At 39.0% G+C, this 23,556-nt stretch overlaps 1 protein-coding gene across 2 annotated transcripts; it reads right to left on the reverse strand.

Annotated features, from left to right (window-relative positions):
* Positions 1-10,236: 10,236 nt before the first annotated feature.
* Positions 10,237-22,526, reverse strand: LOC127514863 (neuronal pentraxin-1-like). 2 transcript variants are annotated; one of them, XM_051898116.1, is made up of 6 exons: positions 22,134-22,526; positions 21,789-21,966; positions 12,948-13,155; positions 11,958-12,202; positions 11,629-11,808; positions 10,237-11,467 (listed from the first exon to the last, which is right to left on the reverse strand). In XM_051898116.1, exons 3-6 carry the CDS (start codon positions 13,081-13,083, stop codon positions 11,246-11,248), a joined length of 783 nt encoding a protein of 260 aa, XP_051754076.1. In that variant the 5' UTR covers positions 13,084-13,155; positions 21,789-21,966; positions 22,134-22,526; the 3' UTR covers positions 10,237-11,245. The 2 variants fall into 2 exon arrangements, with proteins under 2 accessions (XP_051754076.1, XP_051754075.1); XM_051898115.1 differs by lacking the exons at positions 21,789-21,966; positions 22,134-22,526 and adding an exon at positions 13,467-13,972.
* Positions 22,527-23,556: the final 1,030 nt, after the last annotated feature.

The raw sequence follows: 23,556 nt of genomic DNA on the forward strand, positions 1-23,556 counted from the left end.
CTTTTAACTGCATGCTACATGTGACCAGTTATGTTTTAGAACACCCACAACTCATGTAACTGTGTAACTATTGAATGGCTGAATGAAAGTATTTTGTGTCGGATATGTTTTTAATTCTCTTCCTCTCCTCTAAATCATGGCTTGAATGAAATCTGTGTAAAATGTATCATATTCCATTTAATAGAAATTATGTCTAAAACGGTACACTCTGCCAAAGCCGGCAATTCCAGAGACCGGAAATAACAACTATTTTATGATTGGGGGCAGAGAAAAGTCACCTTTTTAAACAAGACTATATCTGATTGGCCAAAACTCCTCTCAGAGGTGGGACAAACACCTAAGTTTAAATGGTCATATCACAAGACAAAGAACGAGTGACCAAAGTAAGAATAACAAAGAGTAACCATGGAGTAACAAGAAGAAGAAACAAAGACAAGACCAAGCTGACAAAGGACAGACTTCATTCAAGCCATCCAACTTTCACTCACTTTTCTTTTCTTTTACTTAATTTTCTTTCCCGTTGAGAGTCTCGTGTTCTAAGTTTTGCCGCAAAGTTCAACCAACGACTGTTGCCGCTTCAACTTTAACTCCAGCCACGACAAAGAGACTTCCTTTCATTTTGCCAGCAAGCTCAAATGTGATTGGTTTTTACCTAACACAATCCGGACCTGAGAGACCCTCAACATATCATCGACTCGGAAAACCTTTCTCTCCACGCCGACGAGAAGATTCACATTTAAAGTCGACTCAAGCAAGTACCTCCAGATTCTAAAGCTGAACTGGTGCATTAAATTAATGATTCATGGTTCGTTCAGGTCAGGTCTTTTGAAGTGCATATTTTGCTAGAAATCCTCATCATATCACTCTCCCTCTTAAAACTCTGTCTCTCTCATTTCCTTTCTTACTGCAACGCGTATGAATGTGTGTGTGTGTGTTTGTGTTAGAATAAATAAAGTCTCTTGTAGATTTTAAAAGAAAGTGTCTTGTATTATGTGCTTGTAAAATTTAATGTCTTAAACTGTCGATCTTAAAGTTACCGGGCTCTAATCAGTGTTTTCACAAAAGGGGATATTCATATCCGCTACAGAGCTTATTACGGCTCGAGCAAATGAACGCTGGACGATTCAGTTGCTCGGTCGTAAACTAAATGACTCTTTATATTTCCCTATGAATTAATTATTTCATTTGAGCTAATTTTGCTTCCTTTCCTTACATAATGTTATTTAAAAAGCATTACAGTAAAAGTTGTTCAGTTGTGCTTTCATGTTATTTTTTTTTTTAAAGATTGGAAACAATTGTTGTATCCATGGACAGCTTATTTAATTTCTAAACAAGGTGATATGAAGATAAAATATTGATGTAATCAAACTACAGCGAGAGCAAACAAGCGACTCCTTTTGAATTGCTCTCGCGGTTCTCGAATCTTAATCTCGTTATCGAGTAGAACGGTTTTCGGATCACCAGTACACAACCGAGAACCGCTTCTTTCGGACATGTCCGATTTGAGAACCGATGAGCTGATGATACCGCTCATGCGTGATTCAGTGTGTGATCTGAAGCTACCAAATAGTAATGACTGTAACAGCACCGGCGTCTGAACCGAACTAGGACAACTGATGCCATGAGAGGACTTGAATGAGGGGCCAATCTGGCGAAACGTAAGTTTATTTAATTACAAATAATTCGTAATGGATTATGTATAGTAGTGGATCATGGTTTCTGCGCTGATGAAGACTAATTTATTAAGTTGGCTTGAAAAAGCCAACATATTGATATTCTATTTAAGCTTATTTTTCTTAGACTAAATTTTGCCCTGCTACTCCTCCTAGACTGTTCAAGCTACAACCACCAAACTCGGACTAGACCTCCAGACTGTTCTGACTCGAGTTGCTATATCTTTTCAGACTGATCCGACTTATGGTTTTCCTAAAAATGCTGATTAAAACTGGAAAAAACTCCCATTGACTTACATTGAAAATCTGAACATTCCATCAAACTCCAACTGTCAAAAATTCAAATTTAAACACACTGAAGCCCATTAGACTCAATGAAGCTGCCATTCTATGTACTATTACTGCCATTTAAACTCATTTAATCTCTCTCTCTCTCTCTCTCTATCTATCTATCTATCTATGACTTCTCATCTATCTCTCTTCTCATCCATCACTTCTCATCCATCTATCTATCTATCTATCTATGACTTCTCATCTATCTCTCTTCTCATCCATCACTTCTCATCCATCTATCTATCTATCTATCTATCTATCTATGACTTCTCATCTATCTCTCTTCTCATCCATCTATCTATCTATCTATCTATCTATCTATCTATCTATGACTTCTCATCTATCTCTCTTCTCATCCATCACTTCTCATCCATCTATCTATCTATCTATCTATCTATGACTTCTCATCTATCTCTCTTCTCATCCATCACTTCTCATCCATCTATCTATCTATCTATCTATCTATCTATCTATCTATCTATCTATCTATGACTTCTCATCTATCTCTCTTCTCATCCATCACTTCTCATCCATCTATCTATCTATCTATCTATCTATCTATCTATCTATCTATCTATCTATCTATCTATCTATCACTTCTCATCTATCACTTATCATTTATCTATCTATCATCTATCTATCACTTCTCATCTATCTCACTTCTCATCTATCTCACTTCTCATCTATCTCTCTTCTCATCTATCACTTCTCATCTATCTCTCTTCTCATCTATCACTTATCATTTATCTATCTATCTATCTATCCTCATTCAAACTCATCTATCTATCATCTATCTATCTATCTATCTATCTATCACTTCTCATCTATCTCTCTTCTCATCTATCTCTCTTCTCATCTATCACTTCTCATCTATCTATCTATCTATCTATCTCTCTCTCTCCTCATCTATCACTTCTCATCTATCTATCTATCTATCTATCTATCTATCTATCTTCTCATCTATTACTTCTCATCTATCTATCTATCTATCTATCTATCTATCTATCTATCTATCTATCTATCTATCTATCTGTCTGTCTGTCTGTCTGTCTGTCTGTCTGTCTCAAAACTACTAAACTAAAACCAAACTGAAAACTGAAAACTTTTAAACTTTAAACTTTATAAACTACTTTACACTTTCTGGACCTACTTTTTCAAGCCAACTTAAAGTTTGTCTCGACGAACTTTTTTATCTAGTTCACTTTATAACTGTAAAACTTCCTCGTTTGCACATCACTGCCCGTATATGTGTTTGTATGCTTTAGATGCAAAACTAAATTTTAAGAAACGTTTCAGATTATAATGATGTTTTAGTTGACTGATGTTATGATTACTGACTTTATATATTTGAATGTGTTAAGTGTTTTTTCATCCCGGCCCGCGATAGACGTCGGAGCGTAAAAGAACTGGTGAACCGTTTTTTTCAACCGGTTTTTTGAAACGAACTGTCAGAAAGAACCGGTTCGCGGAAAAGAACCGAACTTCCCATCACTATCGTCAACTACAAATCACTGTTATTTCAATGTCACTGTCTCCAACCATGTGTGCTGCCAACTTTCATAAAAAATATTCCCTTGTGTGTGGTTTCCAAGTCCAAGAAGTCAAGTCAAGTCAAGTCTAGTCTAGTCTTGTTTTCCCCCTTGGGGTAGTTTTTGTTATGTTTTGTTTTTTTTTATTATTAAATAAAAGCCCATTGTACTGCTATTGAGTCCTCGCTCATCCTTCCCTGATTTGAAAACGGTCCACTGACTGAGTAACAACCACTAGCATTCGGCAGAGATATTTACTTTCTTGTGGTCATCAACTACATATCAGTGTTATTTCAGCATCCCTGTCTCCAACCACATGTGTTGTCAGCTTTTGTCAAAATTTAAACGCGGATCCAACATACTTTACACATTGAAACATCAGTCACTTAACCTAAATCTAATATTTCATTTCACTCACAATATAAGTTAGATTTTACCTCTTATATTACCTATCACTTTTTTCATTGCACTTTCAATGCAATTTTGCATGCATATAGTGGATTCCAATTTCTTTTTCTTGCTGTATTTGTGTTACCATTTTTCATTTTGTGAAAAATAGGAACCTTGGTAAAATTGTAATTTTAATGGAGTCCATTGACCATCGTACCATGTCCTGTTTAGCCTTGTCTAATGCTGGTTTAAAATTACTGTTGAATAGATCCTTATACCTGCGTGTTACACTCACACCTAAATAAGGGAATTTGTCGAGACTTACTGAAAATGGAAAAGATTGGAATGACATTTGATGTGCTCTTTCATTAATAGGGAAAAGAAGACTCTTTGTTAAATTAATTTTATATCCCGAAACACTCCCGAAATCGGAAATAATTGAAAGAGCAATCGATATAGAGAAGTACACATTCCAAAAAAGTTGGGACAGGTAGAAATAAGAGGCCGGAAAAGTTAAATGTACATATAAGGAACAGCTGGAGGAACAATTTGGAACTTATTAGGTCAATTGGCAACAAGATTGGGTATAAAAAGAGCCTCTCAGAGTGGCAGTGTCTCTCAGAAGTCAAGATGGGCAGAGGATCACCAATTCCCCCAATGCTGCGGTGAAAAATAGTGGAGCAATATCAGAAAGGAGTTTCTCAGAGAAAAATTGCAAAGTGTTTGAAGTTATCATCATCTACAGTGCATAATATCATCCAAAGATTCAGAGAATCTGGAACAATCTCTGTGCGTAAGGGTCAAGGCCGGAAAATCATACTGGATGCCTGTGATCTTCGGGCCCTTAGACAGAACTGCATCACATACAGGAATGCTACTGTAATGGAAATCACAACATGGGCTCAGGAATACTTCCAGAAAACATTGTCGGTGAACACAATCCACCGTGCCATTCGCCGTTGCCGGCTAAAACTCTATAGGTCAAAAAAGAAGCCATATCTAAACATGATCCAGAAGCGCAGGCGTTTCCTCTGGGCCAAGGCTCATTTAAAATGGACTGTGGCAAAGTGGAAAACTGCTCTGTGGCCAGACGAATCAAAATTTGAAGTTCTTTTTGGAAAACTGGGACGCCATGTTATCTGGACTAAAGAGGACAAGGACAACCCAAGTTGTTATCAGCGCTCAGTTCAGAAGCCTGCATCTCTGATGGTATGGGGTTGCATGAGTGCGTGTGGCATGGGCAGCTTACACATCTGGAAAGGCACCATCAATGCTGAAAGGTATATCCAAGTTCTAGAACAACATATGCTCCCATCCAGACGTCGTCTCTTTCAGGGAAGATCTTGCATTTTCCAACATGACAATGCCAGACCACATACTGCATCAATTACAACATCATGGCTGTGTAGAAGAAGGATCCGGGTACTGAAATGGCCAGCCTGCAGTCCAGATCTTTCACCCATAGAAAACATTTGGCGCATCATAAAGAGGAAGATGTGACAAAGAAGACCTAAGACAGTTAAGCAACTAGATGCCTGTAATAGACAAGAATGGGACAACATGCCTATTCCTAAACTTGAGCAACTTGTCTCCTCAGTCCCCAGATGTTTGCAGACTGTTATAAAAAGAAGAGGGGATGCCACACAGTGGTAAACATGGCCTTGTCCCAACTTTTTTGAGATGTGTTGATGCCATGAAATTTAAAATCAACTTATTTTTCCCTTAAAATGATACATTTTCTCAGTTTAAACATTTGATATGTCATCTATGTTGTATTCTGAATAAAATATTGAAATTTGAAACTTCCACATCATTGCATTCCTTTTTTATTCACAATTTGTACAGTGTCCCAACTTTTTTGGAATCGGGTTTGTAAATGTACTTTGTTACTACCCACCTCTGGAGTGTGAGAACCGCTTGCACACCGTCGTTCGCCACTACTAGAACTACCACTGATTTTGCCGGTTTCGTGTGTCTCATTGAAAATGAACTAGAGACTTGTGCTTTGCAGGTCCCGTGTAAAACTGTCTTCATGTCGAAGCTACTGCTGGCCAAATTTATCAGCGGCCCACCAGGAATTTTCCTGAATCTTCCAGGAGATGTTCTTACTAGCTATAGCCAGGCGTGCTGTTGGCACGGGGGACGGGGGGTCAGGACCCCCGCAGTTTTGAAAAGACAGAAATCGACCCCTGCACTTTTGATAAGGGCTGCTTTAGTCAGCCATAAACCTCTACAAACTCTATATCATCTTTTAGCTTAGGATATTTTCTTTCAAACGAGGCCATTTTCACATTTTTGTGAGCTTTCGTTCATAAATAATCAACTGTTTTGTCGCGGATGTGCATAACAGAAAATGCACTCTCGAACCTAGAAACACGCAATCTCCAAACCATCGATCAAAGCATGCTAACGTTTTCTGAGGACATGTCAATGGTATAAATCATGCCCGGAACTCAGCGTTTGCGGGGACATGTCAATCAAGCCATCCGTCCATTCAGAAACCGAGAAATTTGACACTTCAAGGTCAGGAGGCTGATCTCTCAGATTAGTTCCAGTTGACGTGTACGAGCTGCTTTGACTGAAGTTTTCGCGTGGATTTATAGTTTATGGACTGTTTTGATTTCGATAATTACATCTAGAAAGGGAAAAGCATCGATGGCATTGATAAAAGATTTCTTTGAAATCGAAACTAAAGCAATGATTGCCTCCGCCAGCGGCGCAGTGGGGAGGATGCGAGGGGAGAGGACTCCATGTTTGGTATGTACAGGTGCTGGTCATATAATTAGAATATCATCAAAAAGTTGATTTATTTCACTAATTCCATTCAAAAAGTGAAAATTGTATATTATATTCATTCATTACATACAGACTGGTATATTTCAAATGTTTATTTCTTTTAATTTTGATGATTATAACTGACAACTAAGGAAAATCCCAAATTTAGTATCTCAGAAAATTAGAATATTACTTAAGACCAATACAAAGAAAGGATTTTTAGAAATCTTGGCCAACTGAAAAGTATGAACATGAAAAGTATGAGCATGTACAGCATTCAATACTTAGTTGGGGCTCCTTTTACCTGAATTACTGCAGCAATGCGGTGTGGCATGGAGTCGATCAGTCTGTGGCACTGCTCAGGTTTTATAAGACCCCAGGTTGCTCTGATAGTGGCCTTCAGCTCTTCTGCATTGTTGGGTCTGGCATATCGCATCTTCCTCTTCACAATGCCCCATAGATTTTCTATGGGGTTAAGGTCAGGCGAGTTTGCTGGCCAATTAAGAACAGGGATACCATGGTCCTTAAACCAGGTACTGGTAGCTGAATGAAATCTGCATCTCCATAAAGTTGGTCAGCAGCGGGAAGCATGAAGTGCTCTAAAACTTCCTGATATACGGCTGCGTTGACCTTGGACCTCAGAAAACACAGTGGACCAACACCAGCAGATGACATGGCACCCCAAACCATCACTGACTGTGGAAACTTTACACTGGACCTCAAGCAACGTGGATTGTGTGCCTCTCCTCTCTTCCTCCAGACTCTGGGACCCTGATTTCCAAAGGAAATGCAAAATTTACTTTCATCAGAGAACATAATTTTGGACCACTCAGCAGCAGTCCAGTCCTTTTTGTCTTTAGCCCAGGCGAGATGCTTCTGACACTGTCTGTTGTTCAAGAGTGGCTTGACACAAGGAATGCGACAGCTGAAACCCATGTCTTGCATACGTCTGTGCGTAGTGGTTCTTGAAGCACTGACTCCAGCTGCAGTCCACTCTTTGTGAATCTCCCCCACATTTTTGAATGGGTTTTGTTTCACAATCCTCTCCAGGGTGCGGTTATCCCTATTGCTTGTACACTTTTTTCTACCACATCTTTTCCTTCCCAGCCAGCCTCTTTTGCAATGACTTTTTGTGTCTTGCCCTCCTTGTGCAAGGTGTCAATGGTCGTCTTTTGGACAACTGTCAAGTCAGCAGTCTTCCCCATGATTGTGTAGCATACAGAACTACACTGAGAGACCATTTAAAGGCCTTCGCAGGTGTTTTGAGTTAATTAGCTGATTAGAGTGTGGCACCAGGTGTCTTCAATATTGAACCTTTTCACAATATTCTAATTTTCTGAGATACTGAATTTGGGATTTTCCTTAGTTGTCAGTTATAATCATCAAAATTAAAAGAAATAAACATTTGAAATATATCAGTCTGTGTGTAATGAATGAATTTAATATACAAATTTCACTTTTTAAATGGAATAAGTGAAATAAATCAACTTTTTGATAACATTCTAATTATATGACCAGCACCTGTATATATACTGTATTACTGCATTTACAATGCTTATACTAAATTTTGATAAACTTTTTATTTTGAAATGTGAATGTAGAGCAACTGATAAACTATTATTTGACAAAAAAGTCAAAACTACATTTAGGATATGGCAAGGCTGTTTGCACACCAGTCTGCAAGTATGCAGACTTGAATACAATTGTCATTTCAATAAATCTACATTTTGAAATATGTGAAATGGATATTATTGCAGTGCAAAAACTGTGTGTGTATAAACAGTAGTTTCTTTGTTTCAGTTGCTGATGAAGATTAGTGAGCAGCAGCAGCAGCAGCAGCAACTGGCACAGCTGGCATTACATCTCCAGGAGGCAGCCAGGTGATGCTGGGGTGATGCTCAACACAGGTGACAATAATGATGCACATATAAGGAATTATACAAATCTGGAGGTTGTAGATCCTGTTCTAGATTGTAATATTCTTGTCCTGAAACAAATAAAACTGATCAAAATCACAAAACGCCTCTTTTTTTTTCTTTTCTTTTTTTGTTTATTATAGCACAGACAACATATACTATAATATATATCACTTTCAGCAGTGTGGTCCGATATCTGGAAATCTGATCTTACTGTCTGGGCTTTTGCTTACAGTTTGGTCCCCCCCCACTTAAAAAATGTCGCCTGCGCCCCTGGCTATAGCCTGTAATATAATACAGCATTTGCATTTGCACTTAAGGGTTTTTTATGTTGCAGAAGTCCCATGTTTTAGTTTGTAGTGTGTTCTCCTTGAATATAAAATGAATAAATGAATGAGGCATATGAATAATATCATATAAACTCTGTGAATTAAAAGTCTAAATTCTAAAATGCTAAAAGCATGCCATAATATTGCATAATATTGCTCTTTCTAGTTGATGGTAATCTCAGTAATCTGTATCCCCAAAAGCTGTACACATAAAGAAATAAGTAGTGTTTTGTATATTTATATATAGCCTATTATAAAAATCATAACAGAGGTTTTTTTTTTCTTTTTTAGGTGAACAATTCCTTTAATTTACATGGAGCATGTTGTGATCACATGACCAGGTGAATACTGTTGTACTCTTATGGGACACTGGGATATAAACTGCTGTAATTATACAGTGACATTATTAATGGAAAATTATTGCTTTTGTGTGATGCTGCATTGAGACCACTAGGTGTCAATGTGTATCTAAACTGACTCATAAAATGAAAAATGCTAAATAAAAACAATATTTCTGAGTGCACCTTTAATATTTTCCTAATTTCTTGATGACATGTGTGGGTCACTTACACTTACATGTATTTTTAAAATGTTTCAGTAAATCTAAAAATCCACAATAGTTTGATAATCTCCAGAGTTTGGTTATGTCAGATTTTCATTCTGTGTTTTGCTATTACATGTATTTCACCTTAATCATAATTTTGTCTCTCATATTATGTTTAACCTTTAGCATTCCTGTAAAATTATGCCTAAAAAAGACATACCCAAAGTAAATGTTCTTGATCCATTTGGAGTATATGCATGGTTTTGGAAAGGTATGTGTACCACAGGCAGTGGAATGCTAACAGGTTAAACTGTAACAAGTTACTGAAAACTGTAAATACCAATCATTTACTGGGATCTAGAGCACTTGTTAATGGCTACAGAAGCACAAAATGCTATGTCACACTGATTAAACATGTATGTTCGAAATTATAACATTCACCTGTCTGGATTATGCATGGATACATGACTGCTTCCTTCTTTTTTTCAGCAATCCAGTCTGTTAATGTTCACACAAAACATAGATAGAGAACAAAAACAAATGCCCCATGTGCACAAACATAGACAGTGAGTGAGAGGATGAGAGAATATTATTTTTAGGGTATATTTTTGGGGGAATGTTATTTTTAGGGTATACTCAAGCACATTTATATAAAATTTAGACATATCTGTTGATTTATAATTCATCCTATATCTCTGTTATTCTCTACTAAACAGAATTTGAGTAAGAATGACTGCAGAGGTAAAATGCTTTTCATATAATATATCACAATTTTATTACAAAAATTAGATCTTTATCATTTTCATTAGTGCCATGCTTTTAGCATATATCAATACAGTAAAAAACCCAACCCAAAACAATAGGAGAAGCAGATATCAGCATTGATGTTGCAGCATTTGATAATTCATGCTGTTACAGTATGAATTACATTACTAGAACAGAGTCAAAACACACCAGAGCTTTAACAATAGCTGTTGAACACATTTCATAAAAACAATAATTCATCAATAAAATGAAAAAGATATTGCATAACACAATGACTAAGCAAACTAAAAGTTTGTGCTGAACTGATACATCAGCTCAAGGCACTCAGGCTGTAAGCATGTTGGCAACTAAACGACATTCTTATAGAAACATCGGTGAGATCACTGAAACAAATACAGAAAGTGCCATCCTTTTAAACCATATTTTTCCAAATAAATACATTTTTCCCCATCCTATTTTCAAGTCCATCACAGTGCAAGATCAGGTGGGCACCATTAAGTGCAGATATTAAATAAACCATCATTTAAAATGGTGACGATTTGTAATTAGGTTATCAGCAAAGTGTGTTCATTGGGAAAAAACATTATATTCTGATGCACTGTTGCTTTACTGCCCAAAATGCTGCAAAGAGACAGTTCTTCAGTTGTTGGCCCCTTCAAATAAATATATGAAGAAAAAAAAAAAAAAAAAAAAAGAAAAAAGAAAAAAAAGCTAACTGTTTCCACTTGCAAAAAAAGCGGCAAAAAATATTGTAATGCTAAAAGTAACCTGGAGTAACACTGTCACTTTGAGGTTCGCAAGACAACCAACAGGAAACTATTTTATCAAGACAAAAAAAAATACAATTATTTTAGTTTTGCACAGAAATATTTAGGTATTCATAAAAAACCCAGATTTATGCTTACCTTTGAATCATTTTATCAAGAACAACAAAAAAATGAAGGACAAAGACAGACAAAAAATAGAAACATGGATCTGGCCCCATTGCAGTTCAGTTGAGCTGACGGCAGGGCTCAAAAGTCCATTTTGTGGCTCCACCAAACACATCGATATTACTCTCTGACCATGACAACACATTGCCAGCTTGTGCTCTGTTGTTGCAGGTTGCCAGGTTGTAAATTTCACCAGCTGTCAACTTTCTATCCCATATATTGAAGTTCGCCAGTTCACCTACAAAGGCTTGGGTTGCATCAAAACCTCCACCAAGTGTGTCCTGCAAGATCAAAAAACAATCAAATTCAATATCAGGTTGCTGAACAGCAGGCAAACCTGTTAAATCTAAATAAGCATGATTGATAGATTTACTACATTTTCTAATAATAATTGACATTTTCTAAATAAATTAAACCTAATAGGCATGCTTTTGAGTCTTACCTGCTCCTGACCTAAGACCAGCACACCATTGGGTTTGATTGGGTGGTAAGGTGCCAGATTTTCTCCAGTTCCACGCAGAACACCATCCTGAAAAGCTTCCCATACTCCATCACGAGTCGTCCATGTAATGCAGATGTGATGCCATTTACCATCGTTGATAATGAAAGGTAATTTTGCAACCTGTAAAGTTACACTTTGGATTACTCATATTGCTCTTCTGTCTACAAGTGCTAAAAGACTAAAGACTTCAGCATTTATCCAGAGATGCACACAGATATAACAATCATGTTATGCATTATATAATTGCATTATTCTTTCTGACACTGTACCTTATCATTTATGAGAATCTCCATTGGATTGTTCCCCCATTCTATGAGAACAAGCTCATTGGCTTGTCCAGGAACAGCATAGGAGAAAGGTGTTCCTACCCCAGGTGATGCGTTGGACTTTATCCACAAGCAGAAAGAGAAGGCATACATTTCTGGTAGACTTTTTTTCACTTTGGCATACATGTAATTTGTTCTTAAGGGGAACGTTATCTGAAACTTGTCCAGTGGTCTGCTACCTTTTGAACCTGCAGAGTATAAAGTAATGACTGTTAGTATTAAACACTCAAAATAAATCTCTCTCTCTCTCTCTCTCTCTCTCTACTTTTATTCCACAAGGACTTCTAAACAAAGGCTGGTGCCTAAATGCTTCCATTGCTTGTATCAACTACTCTGGTGCTTAAGAGACTGTAATTAATAGGCTATTCTTAGACTATTCGTTGCACTACTGTAAATTACTTTTTTTTTTTTTTTTTTACACTGAACGCCATTCACTGTCCATATCCATACACTGTAAATGAAGTGGTTTTACTTACCAAACTCAAGGGTAAACCAAACAAACTTAAGGGTAAACCAAACAAACCCATGAAATAAATAAATAAAACCATTTGCATTCTTTTTATTTGTGAAACTGGTGATTGAAAAATTGGAGAAATGTGGGACTGCTTTGACTCTTGCATGCTGCGCTGAGCTGGCTGCGCTTTGAGCAACTAACTTTGCAGCTCTGCAGAGATCTACTTGCATTGAGAATGACCAAGGCTCTAATTATCCGTCATAATATTAGCCTACATCATGGTTTATTGGCTCAATATGCTAAGTAATGCAGCTCCCCCTCCCAAACCATCCTCTGCGACATTACACCGCCTAGACATTGCCGTTTTACTGTAACTACCAGCTATGCTTCTCAAACACTTAATTATTGTAGTAGCCTAGTTCAGATTTATTATTTGCATCACAAATAAGTAAAATTCCTCATGGAATGAGATCTCTTACCTTTCTCTAGGTCGTTAATTCTCTGATGTAAGGAGGTGAGAGTTGACTCTACTCGATTGCGCTGATCCGTGTTGTTCCTCTGCCCGGGTTTGCTCTCCTCCATAGTACTGACCCGGGACAGCACCTGCTTCTCCATATCATCAATCTTATTTTGAAGCAGATCTTTAAGGCTGTTCGCCTGGACAGAACCGTTGTTTCTGCTGTACTGCTACAGGAAAACAGAAGATAGCAGGGTGCTTATTCAAACGAACAGTAAAACGCACGCATGGGAAACTTGTGAGACTAGATAAGCCAATTTCAGGCTTAGCGCAGCCTGCCGTGAAACAGTTACACATTGACTAAATCTGTAAAAGGCCTCCATATAAGTCGACCCCATTAAGATTACTCAGTCTGGCTTAAAATCTATTAACGTAAAGTAATTTATCATGCATTGTATGAGTTTGTGTATTTAAAGAACTGTGGGATATGACCATTAGGACTGTCACACGTCTTTAACTGAAAAGTCCAAATCATGCATACCTCCAAGTTTTCTAATCTCTGTTTAAGGGTGGCTAAAGTCTGCCCGAGTTGGGTTAGAGTATCTGTCGGGCCGCGGGACACGTCTCCCATCGTGTTTTTGCCCGGTTCTTTCCTACGACCAGTCACGGGCTCCAGAACATTCTGACTCTCACAGCGGCTCAACTTGGAAGTTAGTTCCCTGATCGTCTCCTTTTGATTCATAATAGTTTCCTTCTGCTGCAGCACTGTCTCTCTTAACTGCATTACTGTGGTCTTCAGATCCTCTGCTGGCCCGCTGTTCTGCATAGTGGCTGCGCACAGGTCCATATCCTTAGGCACGGACGTGCAGATGAACTGTGTCTGTCCGAAATCTTGCGAAGATCCCTCCCAATATGTAAGAGAAAGTAGAAAAAGTGTCCATGAGATTCTCTCCATTGCGGATTGTCTTCTTTGTCAGTGTTTAAAGTGTGAGTAACGTATTGTTTCACCACCACAGAGCTGTCCGCTGACTCTATGCAGCGCGTCAGGGTTTTATATAGGACAGCAGAGGCGCGGCGCAGATCTGCTGCAGCGCGCTCTCCAATCATGGCAAGTGTATTTCTTAAGGTGGAACTGAGAGATGGTAAATCAGATGTTTGTTTGTTTTTTTCGCCACAATGGTAAGTACGATGTAAAGTACAGCAGACTATTCAGATTTATGAAGTAGTTTTACTTGGACTGTTATTTAGAAATCTAGATAACCTACCGATATTGTGTTCATGACCAATATCGAAGTAGACTATTTTTATATTTTAGTGTAGTTATATCCAAAAAAGTTTATCTAAAGTAATGGTTTCTTACCATCTGGTCAAATTTAAAATAGCATTGACTTAATAGTTAATTCATCCATCCATGCAGTGGTCCCTTGAAAGTTAGCTGCTTGTTGCCTTTGTTTTATAATGCCATTGAATAGCCTACCACACATGCAGCTGTACACTTAGAATTTTGTAAAAAAAATACAAAAAAATATTTATTTGCATACTGAGGCATCTTAACGTTATGAGAGGACATTGCGATACATCATAAATCAGTATATTTTCCCACTTTACAGGTTCCACCTTAAGACTGGGTCCTCTTATTTCATTGGGTTGGTCGAGTGCCCAAGTGGTGGCCCTGCGGGGTGGGTTTTACCCGCGGCTCTGTCACGCGTGGATCTTAAAGCCTATTCAGCATGCATGGACAGAAATTCTTCCACAGCAAGGATTAACACTCACTCTCATGACAATGATCTTCAGCAGTTGTAGTGTGTGCAAATAGGGCCCGTGCAAGGAGGGGCCATGATTGGCTGTGGAGGGAAGAAAAAAGTAGATTGACTGGCCATCAGGGGCATCAGAATTTTTCCCGATTGGCCGATCGCTAAAACCCCACCACGACCCACATATTAAACGCTGTGGAGCGCATGGGAAACACCAAAAGCCAAGTGGGAAAAAAAACGCTCCACCTAATTAAACCCCGCACACATCCAGTAGCCGTAGCGCGAGAGCAGCTGGACCGGTGTCTCCTGCACAGCGCTGACGAACTTGCTCGACGCTTTAGCTGATTTATACCTCGATGTTGTAACAGAAACTATTGCCTCTGTCTTTTCCAGCACATTAGACTCAGTTGCTCCTTTGCGCTTAAAAAAGATTAAGGAAATTAATCCAATGCCATGGTACAATGAGCACACTCGGGCCCTAAAGTTAGCAGCCAGAAAAATGGAGCGCAGCTGGAAGAAAACAAAACTAGAAGTATTTCGCATTTCGTGGAGAGAGAGAATGATTGAGTACAGAAAGGCCTTAAAATCTGCTAGATCTGCTTATTTTTCAAAACTTTTAGAAGAAAATAAACACAACCCTAGGTATTTATTTGATACAGTGGCTAAATTAACAAGAAATAAAGCTTCAACTTCTGATGTTTCCAAAGAGCACAGCAGTAATGACTTTATGAACTTCTTTACTTGCAAGATTGATATTAGAGAAAAAATTATAACCATGCAACCGTCTATTACAGTGTCGCGTCAGATAGTGCATTGTAGTGTCCCTGAGGAAAAATTCAATTCATTTCACTGCTTTAGGAGAGGAAGAATTGTCTAAACTTGTTAAATCATCAAAAACAACATGTATGTTAGACCCTATACCGACTAAGCTATTGAAAGAAATGCTTCCAGAGGTTATAGATCCTCTTCTTAATATCGTCAATTCATCTTTATGACTAGGACACGTACCAAAAACTTTTAAGCTGGCTATTATTAAACCTCTTATTTAAAAAACTACAACTTGATCCTAGAGAATTAGTCAATTACAGGCCGATCTCAAATCTCACTTTTCTGTCAAAAATACTAGAAAAGGTAGTATCATCACAACTATGTTCCTTTTTAGAAAGAAATAGTATCTGTGAGGATTTCCAGTCAGGATTTAGACCGTACCATAGTACTGAGACTGCTCTCATTAGAGTTACTAATGATTTGCTCTTATCATCAGATCGTGGTTGTATCTCTATATTAGTGTTACTGGATCTTAGTGCTGCATTTGACACTATTGATCACAATATTCTTTTAAATAGACTCGAAAATTATGTTGGCATTAGTGGAATTGCATTGTCATGGTTCAAATCATACTTATCTGACCGTTATCAGTTTGTAGTTGTAAACGAAGAGATGTCATATCGATCACAAGTTCAATATGGAGTACCGCAAGGCTCAGTACTAGGACCGTTGCTGTTCACTCTGTACATGCTACCCTTGGGAGATATCATTAGGAAGCATGGCGTTAGTTTTCACTGTTACGCTGATGATACTCAGCTCTATATTTCTTCGCGCCCTGACGAAACTTACCAATTCACAAAATTAACAGAATGCATAGCTGATATAAAAAATTGGATGACCAGTAATTTCCTACTACTAAATTCAGAAAAAACAGAGATTCTAATTTTTGGACCAAAAACTTCTTCACGTAATAACCTAGAATACTGTCTAACACTTGATGGCTGCTCTGTTAAGTCTTCGTCGTCACTTAGGAACCTGGGTGTGCTCTTTGATACCAATCTTTCATTTGAAGGCCATGTTACTAGCATCTGTAAAACCGCATTCTTCCATCTTAAAAATATATCTAAACTACGACATATGCTCTCAATGAAAAATGCAGAACAGTTAGTTCATGCGTTCATGACCTCAAGGCTAGATTACTGTAACACTCTACTGGGTGGTTGTTCTGCTCGCCTGATAAATAAACTACAGCTCGTACAAAATGCAGCAGCTAGAGTTCTTACTAGAACTAGGAAGTATGACCATATAAGCCCAGTTCTGTCAACACTGCATTGGCTTCCTGTTAAACATTGTATAGATTTTAAAATCTTGCTAATTACTTACAAAGCACTAAATGGTTTAGCTCCCCAGTACCTGAGCGAGCTCCTAATTCATTATAGTCCTTCACGTCTATTGCGATCTCAGAATTCAGGCCAGCTGATAATACCTAGAATATCAAAATCAACCGCAGGCGGTAGATCCTTCTCCTATTTGGCACCTAAACTCTGGAACAATCTTCCTAGCATGGTTCGGGAAGCAGACACACTCTGTCAGTTTAAATCTAGACTAAAAACGCATTTCTTTAACCTGGCATACACATAACACATTACCAATTTATATTTTCAAATCTGTTAAAGGATTATTAGGCTGCATAAATTAGGTCAGCCGGAACCGGGAACACTTCCTATAACGCCTGATGTACTCGTTACATCAAAAGAAGAATGGCATCTACGCTAATATTAGTCTTTCTGGTTATCCCGAGGTTCACCGTAGTCAACCGGATCCGGGCCGTTTCCAGGTGAGACCAAGGACCTGCACCTTGACACGACCACAACGCAGCCCTGAAGTATCAGCAGAGATTGAGTCAACTAGATCATCCACTGTGAGGGCCTCATCGACACGACAGCCACGACACAGTTCCTCAACAACCGTCCATACCGTCGTGATGAATACGATCCTCAATTGGATGGAACTGGAATAAATACTTTGAATGTTGCGATCCTGTCGGACTTATGATAGCTACCTGAATCGTAACAAAGCACTGTTGGCCAGAGGAGAACTGGCCCCCCGACTAAGCCTGGTTTCTCCCAAGGTTTTTTTCTCCATTGCCACTTGTCTGCCACCTGATGTCACCTGATGGAGTTTGGGTTCCTTGCCGCTGTTGCCTTTGGCTTGCTTAGTTGGGGACACTTGACATTTGACTTGACATTTGATATTCAACAGTGCTTTGATCTGCCTGCATTGACACTATTCTTTTAAAAGCTGCTGTGTAGCCAAATAATGTACCAGTTATCAATGTAAAGCTGCTTTGACACAATCTACATTGTAAAAAGCGCTATATAAATAAAGGTGACTTTATTGAAGTAATAACGCAAGTGGCGTGACCCATTTGAATTCGACACAACACAACATGATATGTGAACATTAAAGGCTCTGTGGTTAATCTAGCTGAAACCAGATTGAATAGCTCAGAGCATGTAAATTTAAATGTCGAGGTAAACTATACACAATGGTAACTACAAGCTTTTCTATCCACACAGCACTACCCCTATAAAAAATTACCATGCAGTTACTAATGCTGTATATGGCATTATGGTATTTATTATTAATGTTGCTATTATAATGTTGCGGGTGACACTTTACAATAACTACTTTAGTTAACAGGAGCTAAAAAAGAACAATACTTCTACACCTTTTATTATTCTTAGTTAATGTTAATCTCAGCATTTACTAATGCATTAATAAAAAGTTGTATTTGTTAACATTAGTTGAGGTTCTGTGAACTAACATGAACAAACAATGAATTTGTCAGGGTTCTGTCACTTCTGTCCACTTTATTTCTTGGTTTTGTGGCAGAGCTCTGACACTTCCCGGCACCTAGGTCAGTTTTGGTTTCGTGTCGGGGTTCGGACACTGTTCCCTGTTCTGTCTTTATTGTGAGCGCAAGGGTTGTGTGTACTTTCACTCGACATGCGCTCTTGTCTCCTGTTTTGTGAGCGCCTGGCCAATAAGGTGCCGGGAAGTGTCAGAGCTCTGCCACAAAACCAAGAAATAAGTACTTGTGTTGTTGTGTTCTGCCGCATGCTTTCGTGTTTTGTATTGTCTTGTGCTGTGTTGCACGCAGCTTGTGTTTTTCACTGGCTGCGTGCTTTCATGTCGTCATGTTTTGTGTGAACGCGACTTATGAGTTCTCATTAGCTGCGTGTTCATGTCTTGTTTTGTTTGAGCACATGGCTTGTGATTTTGTGTTTGCTGTGCTCTGGTTTTTGTTTTGTTTGTGTGAGCACATGGCTCTCATGTCTATTGTCTTGACTCCGCCCATCTTGTTACCTGGTTATTGGTTCATTTGCCCCACCTGTCCTCCTTTGTTACCTGCCTTGTTTGCTTTTGTATTTAGGCTACATCCACACGAAGCCAGAGCTTTCCCTATCCAATCTGTAATTCTGCAATAGAGATATACTTAAAACAAAGAATAAGACTTGGAGCACGCACATAAACCTTGCACGCTGTATACAAACTTTAGTAAAACTTAGAAATAAAGCTTTATTTTAATAAAGCTTTAGCCTCGGTAGCTTCTGCAGCATGAGCACAAGCATATAGTCTGCTATTGCTGTTGTTGTTGCTGTTTTGTGCTGTTAGCGGTGTCTGACTAGGGTCGACACGTGGGGTGATGACTTCATCATTTCACAAAATATACGGATTGGCTGTACACACAAACGCAAGGGCGTCGTTTTCAGATTTATCCACTCTGGGACCTGGTTTAAAAAAAAAAAAAAAAAAAATTTCACCTTATGAAAATGCCGGATCCATCTGGACAAAACGCCTATACGATACAAATTTTTTGGGCATACAGCTAAACTCGTCTCCGTGTGGACGGGGCCTTATTCTCCTTGTGTTTGCAGTCCTGTGCATGTTCGTTGTCTAATGCTGGGTACACACCACAAGATAAATGGGGTAATTTTGGGCCGATTTCTCCCCTTCCGACAATCTTAGGTAATGTTCCGATTATCTTGATGGTTCTACAGATTATCTTATGAGATTTTCCTGTGGTGTGAGGTGTGTTAAGAGTGACTGAATCTGCTCGGAAGAACGTCGGAGCCACAACGATCTCGAATTGTAAATATTCAACATGTTGAATATTTATGATTGGAAATCCTGTTGTATGAGGTGAACCCAGAGGACAAACGCATGCATGCTCTGGAGATTATCACGTGAAACAAAACAACACCCAATCACAAAGCAAGCTGACTCCCCTCCAGCTCATGCTGTAACATGTAATGTCGCATGTTTGCGCTGTCTCCATGACTTCATCTAAACATTTTTCTTTTTCCCCAACAAATTTGCTGTAAAAAGCATTGCCGCAATGTGCCAAAGAAGTGCCATTTCTTCTTGCCAATCGTCCGCCATATTTGTTTACTTTAAGGGGGGGGTCTAATGCTATTTCATGCATTCTGACTTATTGACACTGTGAAAGAGTTGGAACTACATTTAAAGTCATGTTTGGTGCGAAAGATTTTGCGAGATTTCCTGTGTTCACAGGCTGGACTCTGGTTGTTTGTGAATGAAATCTGTTAGTGTGTGGTGTGCTTTCCTGGTCACATCGTGGCACTCCACACACTAGAGGAACAAAACGGTTAAATCTACGATTTCTTATCGTCATGTTTGTGGTCACCCTCACGTGTCCTGTTCCTGCCAAGTCCACTTAAGTCTTGATGCCTGTCTTGTTTCCCCCATGGCGTAGTATTTGTTTGTTTTTGTTTTATTTTTAATAATAATAAAATGCCCTTTAATCTGCATTATTGAATCCTCACTCCTTTCATCCCTCACCAAACCCTGACAGAATGACTGTATTTTTATTAACTAACATTAACAAAGATTAATACTGTAACAAATGTATTGCTCATTGTTAGTTCATACTTTAACTAATGTTAACAAATGAGACATTATTGTAAAATGTTACTATTAGCCATATATTAAAGATTGGGTAATAGCTATAAGGGCAATAGGGATGGGGCCTAAGTCACTTATATAGTTTCATGTGTTTAAGATGTTTTTCATCACTAATACCATAGTTTATTATTAGTAATAATATTATTGTTGTTGTTATAGAAACCATTAAACTATGGTAATGGGTTGTGCCTGCATGTGTTATGATGTCACAGTTAACTTTTCATTAGGGCAACTACAAAGGAGAAATTAGGAGCTTGTCTGGATGGATCACATGAATTAATAATTAAGGTAAAATATTAATTCAGTAATTGAACGCCTGCAATATAATGCAATACATAATATGATTAACTCAAGCATCACAATGTAAACTCAAATAACACACGCTAAAGACCGCAGCCTTACACTCTCCCCCCTAAACCTCAGTCCTATCTGGGTCATGACACCAAATGTAACCGGTCCTACCTGACCCGCTCCGCTTCGAATCAGCATCTCTGGAATGGGAGGCAGGCACGCTAACAAGGACACTAAAGTCTGCAGCCTCTAACATCAGTTCCCAGTGTACCTCTTGAGGCCAGGGGCCTGATGTACAAAGACTTGCGTTGAATTCATACTAAAACATTGCGTACGGATAAAGCTGTAAATGTGCGTACGCACAAAAAAAATCAGATGTATGAATCTCTGCATATGAAGGATATGCATATTCTCTTTGTACATCCCAATTAACATAAAATTGAGCGCACATGCATGAGCACAACACCCCACCCAGTCTCATCCCTTAAACTGGATTGGATGTGCTACTATCGGAGGTAGAAACGAGAAAAAAATATTAATATTTGGAACTTTGTCCTCCGGAATTAATAACAAAAGAAAAAAAAAAAAAAAAAAAAATGAGTGGGAGAGTTTGCCTGATGCCGTCAATGTGGTGGGATCTGAAAATTGCACTGTAAATTACTGTAAAAAGAAATGGTCTGATATAAAGGTGGAAGTTAAGCGGAGAACTGCTGCGCACCGACAAAGTGTGGGCAGAACAGGCAGTGGTACAGGGGTCGATGAACTTACACCCTTTGGGCAGAGAGTTGCCTCTATTATGGGTGACACTTTACTCTCTGGAATAATATCTGTTGCTGTGGAAGAGACTCGGATTTACTACAGGACTGCCACGAAGGTAACTAATTTCTTATTTGTTTGCTTAACTTTGGTACACATAGCTTACCAGCTTACCTATTTAATTTTCAAATGCATGCAATGTAGCTGACCAAAAGTACACCAGAAATTTTATGTATCCATTGCATTTATGGCAAATGCGTGTACCCATTAATAAGGAATAGATTCAAATCACAGTTAACATGTACCTGTGTTTATTTGGACTTATATGGTACAACAGCAGGAGCGTCCACTGGCACGCACTTGGAGTCCGCCCCTCCTGAGCAGCCAGAGCCCATTGTGTCCGGCGTCTCCAGTGTCTCCGCCATTTACAGTGCTCCCCCCAGTGCTGAGGCCCGTCCGTCTGGCCACATCTTGATGCATGTTCTGGGGTCACAACAGCAAATCGTTATGGCCATTAGAGAAATTAACAGTCACTTGAAAAATATCACTGATGCACTCACAGACATAAGCCACTCATTAAAGGAATTGGTCAAAAAATGAACTTTGTCTCTGATTACCATTTATATTGTCGCAATCACATGTTTACAGACCTGAATGGCTTGTTTGTTGGGCTGCACATACATTGGTCCTGGGTCGGGGTCATCTAGCAGTGCCGCAACCTCACCAAGTGGTATGCCGTGCCTGTGCGTGACATTGTGCAGCACACCACAGGTCAGCACGATGCGGCACACCTTGTCAGGGCAGTATAACAGCATCCCCCCGGTCCTATCAAGGCAGCGCCACCGACATTTCAGCTGCCCAATTGGCCGCTCTACAACTGACCGAGTGCGAGAATGGGCATTGTTGTATCTGTGCTCTCGGTCAGTTTGTGGGTTGGTGAGGGGGGTTAACAGCCATATCTTTAGTGGATAACCACGGTCTCCGGATGGGCAGTTGAATTATTAAATGCAAAAAAAAAAAAAAAAAAAAAGGGATTAGATAGAACCATAACTTTAAATGCATCACTCACCAAAGTCACCCATTGTGCACCCTGCCAGCTTGGAGCCTCATCCCAACCATGCTGTTTGTAAGGATGTATGAATCATGGGTTGACCCAGGCCACCCTGCCACAATATTTCTTAGGTGCATTTGTGCATCACATATTATCTGCACATTTATTGAATGGAAATGTTTCCGATTCACATATGCAAATTCTTCTTCAGATGGCGCCTTTATAGCAATGTGTGTGCAGTCGATCGCTCCGATTACATTAGGAAAACCGGCTATCGCAACAAATTGCATTTTAATGTTTGGCTGGTCAACTACATCGTATGGGAAACTTATATACCTGGTAGACATGCGGATGATCCAGTCTCATACAGCTGGCATTGCACGGCTCAAAGACGACTGGCTTATTCCTGAGCGGTCTGCCAGTTCCCTTTGGAAAGAACCAGTTGCCAGGAAACAAAGTGTTGTCAGCACCTGTAAGGGAACGGGTATTGCGTGGCTCCTCGCTGTCTCTCTCTCCAAATTCGGACCCAACTCAGCACAGAACTCCAAGAGGATAGCCCTTGGAAATTTGAAACGGCTGATAAGCCAGTCATCATCCTGGGCCAGAAAATCATTGTGGTCCCTAAAAACTTGTTCTCTTCGGATTCTGCCATTAGCAATGTCCTCTGATAAGGCCAATGCTGCCATTGCCATAGACTAAGGGTTGTATCAATTTGCACATGCTTTTATATGTTCTTACTTAATTGTATAATTGATAGAATATTGTGTGAAAATATGTCAATTATTTTATAAATTGCAAATTAATAACAATGCTTCTCACAGGTGGTGGTACGATAGACTTGTACAACAATTCGTAGTGTAATGTTTGCAACTTCACTTCATTGCCTGTAAGAGCTGCCAACGGACAAAAACCATGAGAACTGTACATACGCCAGACATGAAGTTAGCGTGGAGGAACGCACATTCTCGCGTTAATTTCACTGTTAGTACATTCGACCGCAAGCATGAAAGCTGGCGTACGAA

The sequence above is a fragment of the Ctenopharyngodon idella genome, chromosome 6 (genome assembly GCF_019924925.1).
Source record: "Ctenopharyngodon idella isolate HZGC_01 chromosome 6, HZGC01, whole genome shotgun sequence".
Lineage (NCBI taxonomy): Eukaryota > Metazoa > Chordata > Actinopteri > Cypriniformes > Xenocyprididae > Ctenopharyngodon > Ctenopharyngodon idella.